The sequence below is a fragment of the Carica papaya genome, chromosome 6, assembly GCF_054855325.1.
Source record: "Carica papaya isolate Zhongbai chromosome 6, ASM5485532v1, whole genome shotgun sequence".
In the NCBI taxonomy this organism is placed as follows: domain Eukaryota; kingdom Viridiplantae; phylum Streptophyta; class Magnoliopsida; order Brassicales; family Caricaceae; genus Carica; species Carica papaya.
In genome coordinates this window covers 33147334-33154711 of record NC_142314.1, presented here as the reverse complement: position 1 = coordinate 33154711, position 7378 = coordinate 33147334, and the positions used below count along the sequence as shown (strand labels likewise).

Sequence of the window (7378 nt, the reverse complement as noted above, 5' to 3'; positions counted from 1 at the left end):
ATATTTTCACTTCCTTCTGGATAGTGTATTTATATGTAATCTTATTCTTCATCTCCATCTTGAAATTTTATTGGATGAGAAATCAAATCATATGAATTAAGGTAAAGATAAAATGGGAATTGAATCAAGTAAATATTCTTATTGTTCTCTGAAGGGCCTTATTGCTGGAGTTTGAATCTTATCCAATCTCATCAGGGATGCCAAAGAGAGAGATAGAAAGATAATTATTACCAAATTTAACAGTAAACAAAGATACAAATTGTATTTTAAACTTTTCCGAAAACAAGAATGATTGATCAGTTTATCTCAAATGGCAAACATATTGCGTATCAATAATTTCAGATTCCTTTTTCCATAGAAAAATACGTTAAACCTGCCAAACTCCACACTGCTTATTTGAAGCAGACAAGCAAAAAGTTGTCATGGATCAAAATCAGATAAATCTAAGTAAAGCTGGTAGCCGATAGCTTCTTTCAGGATATATCAAATAACCGAGTGGTTACAATTAATGAAGATATCTATACATAAGGAAGGAAACTTACACTATGTATATGAAATTTAACTATCTGAAATTTATAACTGATTTTTACAAGACTATGTATATGGAAACTGAAGAGAACCAAGTGTTTGCATCAGCCTGAGAGATAGAGAAACCAAGTAGAGAGTCAAGAGGCCCCAACCCAGAACCCCATTAAGCCTCATGTCTCTGCTTGGCAGAATCAGGAGTGGCCAAAGCAAGCCACCAACTAAAAAACCCAGAGTCTCCAACAGATGGGAGTTGAAAAGGATGTCAATAGAAGATGGGTATGCATACCAACAAGAACCAACAAGAGATAACCCTAAGCCAAAGAGTGTATTGAAGATTGGACCAGCATAACAGGCTGATATAGCTACTTGTGCTCCTTCAGGACCACCATTCAAAGCCATGGCTGAATTGGCTATTAAATCCCCAAGTGAATTGCCCCAAGCAAGGACTGTTAGCCCCAAAATTGAAGGGCTTATCCCAAATATATGCCCAATTGAAACCAGTAAACCCACCAGTTCTTGAGCTGTCATGTAACTCCAAACTACACTCATCAAGAAACCTCCTGCTAGCCAAGGGAATAAGCATTTTGTCGGTGGGTTTGATTTCTCAGTTGTTACAAATGCAAAGACCCCAAAAGTTAATCCAACCAACAAACCAAGTCCGTACACTACTAAAGTAATGCTGAGGTTAGAATCATTCTGTGGAGGTCTCCAAATGAGTGCTAGCAGAATTGGTGCTAGCGTGACCGAAGCAATTGCAATTGGCTTGGACCAGCCCTTTTCACTAACAACAGGAATTGTCAATCTCCTAGGCAAGTAAAGAGGCAGCTCAAGGATATAGAGTAAGGTAATACAACAAGTGGATGACCTCAGACAAAAGCAAGATTTATTGGGTTCTTCAATATCGTTCTCCAAATCTCCTGCTTCTATGAAATTAAGAGCTCCTTTATTCACACTATCTAAAATTGGCACACTCAAATCATTCATGCCATAGCTTGAATTTCCACCCCCTTCATCATTTCTTGCCCCATTACCCCCTCGAATATGCGAAACATATACAACAATAACATAAGCAATGTATAAGGAAAAAAAGCCAAGTGCTCCCCACAGATTGATCTTACCATGAACCAGTATTGCACCTAAATATGCAAGAGCCAAAAGAAAGAAGCAAACATCTCTGAAAAAGTCAGACTTCTCAACCTTGACTCCTTTTTGGTGCAATAATATACTAATTATCCCAACCACAACACAAGTCACAAAAGAAGCACCGCCTAGAACTGTATTAATGCCAACATCAGATGTTCCATCACCCATGAAGGAGACTAAACTGGCAAAAACATCTGGGGCGCCATTGCCAAGAGAAAGGAGAGTAACACCAGCAATTGTAGGGGATAGTTGTAATAGCTTTGCTAGGCTTTCTAGTGACGAGCAAAAGTACTCGGAAGCCGTGTTTCCCAGAAGATAAAACAGAATGAGAAGCCAAAGAAAAACAAGACAGTGACCCAACTGGGGAAACCTTGCAAAATTGCAGTAGAAAAACGAAAGATAGTCTATATAGCCTTGAGATACACATGAGCCATTGGCTCTCAAGTAAAGGCATTTGGCTTTGTAGTTATCTAATTGTTTTAAGGTCTTGCAATCATTCTCACCGCTTTGATATTTGCTGGTTAGAACAAGAAACTCTGAAGCGCTGAAATAAACAAGAAAGAAAACACAGGCCACTCCGATGAATGAAAGGTTCAAGAAAGTGACATATTTTTTGATATAGAGTTTGGAATCACGACCCATTAAAGAAACCAAATGAAACCCACCTCACAAAAGGATTAACAAATCATTGGGTATGCATCTAAAACGGGTTTCACTTGGGTGGAAAAGAAGAGGGCGTTGAATTCGGAGAGAAACGAACCTGATCGTTTGTGTTAAAGAGAAGGTTTATTATTCTTGCAAAGCAATATCCTTTCTCTCTAGTTCTCAGCAAAGTCAACAAAAGGATAAGCTATGGAAGTAAAGAATACTGAATCTCAAGGGGGATTTATGCAGTGTGGGGAGGGGGGAACAAGGATGCCTTTCAAATAGGAAAAGGGTTCGTGTGGGGAAATGTCAGTCTATGAAAGTGACGTGGCGAATGGCTGAGGAATCTCGGTACGACACATGTCTGCTAGTTGCACCAATGGCATTGACGACAAGAAAACGTGATGTTGAGGGCCTTTGGTTCAACAAGTGGCAGCCCTTGGGACTTCCACCCTTTTTTAAAATATATATATTATAATTAAATAAACTCAGACAACCAAATACTATAGAATTTTGTTTTTACAGTACCAACTTATTAAATTAAATTTTAACTTAATAATTATAATCTTATTAATGCATTAATAATTAAAATATTTATTTTTATTTTTATTAAAATCTTAATTAATTTAAATTATGTGTTATATAAAAATTTAATGAGTGATAAATTATATTTATAAAAATTTTATCCATCATTCAAGAAAATAAAAAGTAATAATTTTTTTCTAAATGGATTGTAATTATTATTTAAGATAATTATTAATTTACTTTTTTAAAGAGTGATCAACTTTATATGGAAAAACTAAACCAATATTTATTTTCTCTTCTTTTATAAAATTTATTCTTATATTTTATTTCCAACATAATTTCAAAAGATTTAAGGGTTAAAATACAATAAAGCTCAATACCCACAAAAAAAAAAAAAAAAGGTGACAGTTGTTGGGCGTCAGTTTTTATTGAATGATTCATATGGGTAATTGACAAAAACGAAAATGAGTGCAATACAAAAAGAAACCGAGTTGAAAGAGAAATGGGGAATAAAGAAAGAAACCCAAATGTGAAACTGTGAAAAATACCCATTAACAAAGCTTAAAAAAGAGAAATGGAGAATAAAGAAAGAAACCCAAAATGTCAAACTGTGAAAAATACCCATTAACAAAGCTTGCTTAATCACCAAAATAAAAAAAATTAAAAAAATTTTAAAAAAAAGTGGAAACCGTGGAAATAAAGCCGTGTTTGGTTGGGCAGAGAAAAATATTTAAAAAATGTTGTAGAATAATAGTATCCATAAGTATATGCTACACGTTTTTATTCATAAATTTACAGAGAGGCAAAAATGAAACTTAGCGCCTAAGTTTTCTCTTTTTTTTTTTGTTTAATAAAAAAATTTCCTTTTCTTTAAGTTGGTGGAAGTTGTTTGAAAACTATTCTAAATATATCTTATTTAATTTGAAATAATTAATTTATCAAACACGATAGTTTTTTATTATTATTGTTAAGAATTTTTTCAAGGACGAAGAAAATTAAAATTTTCATTAATTTTATTTATTTTAAATTAATAATTTAATAATATACGTTTTTATTTTTAAAAATAATTTATCATTATTTAAAAAATAAATATAAATTATTATTAATAATATAATTTTTATAAATTTAAATAAAATTAAATTCAAATTAATAAATAAAATAAATTATAATTTTTATATTTATTTTTAATAATTATTATATTAAAAAATTTAGATAATCATTTTTTGTGAGAATACTTTAATATATGTCTATTTATATATATAAGCTCTTAGCCTTATACAAAAAGTTAATATCATTGATAAGTACAAATCAACTTTTAAACTCAATGTAAAGTTCATATTTTTTGAAAAAAAAATTATGTGCAAGATTATGAAATTATTTCATGATTTTTTAAATTCAAGTCTTATACAAGTAAGATATAATTAATGAATAAAATTGATAATTTGGAATAAATTTGTTTAGTAATGTAATGCCTAGGTCCAAAATTTGGCACCGGATTAATTTTCGTATTTATAAAAATAATTAAAAATATTATTTTACTTTTGTTTTATTAAATTATTTAAAAAATAGAATATAGATGAAATTGAAAGCAATTTTAAGAAATATTGATGAAACTTTAAGTTCGGGAAGTATTTTTTTTTAAAAAAAAATTAGAAATAATGGGTTAAAATGCAAAAAAAAAAAAAATTTAATCGCGTGGTACGGCCCAGTCAGCAACCACAGCGAACCAGAGCACGTCACGTGCTAAAACAAGCTGACATCAACGCCACACGGACAATCCGCGTGCCCAATGATCCGATGATCCATATTCAATCCCACGCGCGTGAACGGCTCAGATACATTCAGTCCTTATGCGCGATCAGATGGACGAGATCAATCGCGATGAATAGTTCAGATTCCCCCACGTAATTGGCCTAAACAAGCAACGATCGGACGACTCTCCTCGCTCCATGTCAATGCGAATGGACGGCCAGGATCGAGGCAGGATAAATATAAACATCGCGTTGCATGAGAACCCTAACCTTAGCCCCACTGCCCTCGCCGGAGAAGAAGGACCAGCCGCCGGAGAAGGAGACCAACCCCCGACCGCCGCCGCATCGGAGCCACCGTCAACTGTCAAAAAAGGTAAAATTCTCCCCTACCAGCTCGAAATTCGATTTCGAGTCTCCCTATGACCATATCAAAACAAAAGGGACAGCGGGTAAGTTGACAATTGCGGGCAAAGTCCGGCAGAGCCACCGCGGCTAAAACCCTAAAACTATTTCGATGAGCCCCTTCTCATTTCCTATTTTACACAATTTTTCTGACCATTGTGTTCACCATCCATTTCTGTGTACGTTAGCCGAAAAAGAGACCCCAGCCACGAAGGAGAACCGACGAAGTCGTTGCACCTAGAGACCCCCATATCGGTAGATTCGATTTTTTTGTGTTGTTTTGCTAACCGAGGCACTCTAACGTATTTTTTCACAATAATACATGTAAAATCGGCCAAAATCGGTTAGACCGAGGTAAACTGCCTTGGTGAGCGACGGAGCCGGTGTCGTTGTATCGGAACCTTAAAATTGGTCAGAAAAGATTTTCAACACCGATTTTAGAGTTTTTTGGTATTTTTATGTACGTGACGAGTATTTTAGATTCTTGTAAGAAAAATTCAAAAAAGCTGAGACTAGTTAAGAGGCGTAGTAGATATCACAGTATTTCAAAACATCGATCCAGGTAAGGATCCCTCACCCTATTTCGATTATGGTAAATTGAGGATTAATAATCGATAATTGTATGTTTTGTGAAAAAATAAAAAATCTTAAAAATATTGCAAATCACTAGTGGAGCCGGAACCAATTAGTTCATATTTGTCCTGATTCCCTATTTATTTTTTTGTATTATCTATATTTGCTTACTATTATACTGTGCATAATTGAATTGATGGTTTTTATGGTCTTCTCAGTTATCTGGTTATTTGGTTCCTCCTGCATTGTTTATTTGAGATTCTGGTTATTAGTTATTTGACTATACTAAACTATATCGCTTGTTTAAGTATCATTTGAATTAATCTGTGGATATGAAATGAGATGTTGGTATGCTTTAGTGGTTGTTTGGATGATAAGAGTCGAAATAAATAAAAACTTACTGGGAATCCTGGGAAAGGGTGGATGGACACGGTATATAGGGAACCCTATCTGGACATTATCTTAGTTTGACGGGTCTGAGAAGTTCCATACTAGAAGAATTTTGGGAGATATCCTTCACCCTCATACTGTTCGGGGTATTGAGACGATGATATTTTTGGCGCCTATTACTGAACGGTGTATGGGGACAGCCGAGTTAATTATCAAATATTGATACTGGATTCACGAGTAGAGAGATATACCTATGGACCCCCAGAGGTCTTAGTAAATATATTAAAAAGGAAGGATTGTTGATCCTATGCATGAAATTGAAATTTTATTTGATTAATTGTCTTCATAGATTGATTTTGAAAAAAACCGTATGGTAAGTATCGAATAAAAAGTTTTAAAGTTAAATGTATTTACTTAAAGCAGGGGTTCAATTAGATGTTTTCTTACTTTTACCAACCTTTGGTTTTCCGTATCAGTGATTAGTGTGATATTCTTACTGGGTTCGTATAACTCACCATTTCATTAACTATTTCAAATCAAGAAAACCAAGATCCAGATACCAATCACCAAGAAGGTCGTGAGTAGTCCACTTTTTGGACTCCCTTCAAGTATTAGTGAAGGTTGCTTTATTATACTTATTTATTTGTTTTTTTAATTACTGTTTATCTTTTATGAATCACATAGAAGAGATATTCTCGTAACCCTATTTGAGAATTTAATTTATTACGTAAGGAATGTAAACCCTAACATTGTTATTTGATTCTGCATTTAAATTATAATTTTTTTTTAAAGTTCCAGGCTCTACAGTTGGTATCAGCATCAGGTTCTTTGGAACCATTTCTTATACAAAAACTTAAAAATACAAATACAAACTATCGCTCAACTCTTCATTATGAAATACAGGTACAAAGATATGAGGAGAGGAAGACCTCCACTAAACCGAGCAACTCAGGATGGTTCACTTCGAAAGGATATTGATAGACTCTTTGAGATGCTTGAGAGATTCATCTCTGCACAGCAAGCCCGAAAGGAAAGGAGAGAGCTGTCTGACCCTCCCCCAACCTCCACAGTTTGAGCCACCCTTGCAGTGGAAAGATTTGAAGCCACCCCGGTACAACCCTGCTTCTCCACTATATCATCCGGCACCACCAGAATATAATATAATACCTCCATCGTATCATTTAACACCGCCATAGGACCACCCAGTCCCTCAACAGCACAATCTAGTCCCTTTTCCACAGAACTCAATTTCACCCATGATGGACTTAGCTTATATTGAAATGTATACAATATTAAACTCATTTACCTTTGTAGAAGCATCTTTTTTTGAAGAGGCTGAGTATTGATTAGCTGAGACAGAGAATGCCTTCACGACTCTTGGGATGATTCCTGAATAAAAGGTCGTATTTGCCACCTACATT

At 34.4% G+C, this 7378-nt stretch overlaps 1 protein-coding gene across 1 annotated transcript; it reads right to left on the bottom strand.

Annotated features, from left to right (window-relative positions):
• Positions 1-444: 444 nt before the first annotated feature.
• LOC110807815 (Sodium/calcium exchanger family protein) lies at positions 445-2570 on the bottom strand. Its single transcript, XM_022033075.2, has one exon. The coding sequence runs from the start codon at positions 2311-2313 to the stop codon at positions 595-597; it is 1719 nt and encodes a 572-aa protein (XP_021888767.1). The 5' UTR covers positions 2314-2570; the 3' UTR covers positions 445-594.
• Positions 2571-7378: the final 4808 nt, after the last annotated feature.

What these genes read in the sequence shown, in the direction of transcription:
- LOC110807815 (XM_022033075.2), bottom strand. Translation starts at nt 2,313, where the DNA reads ATGGGTCGTGATTCCAAACTCTATATCAAAAAATATGTCACTTTCTTG.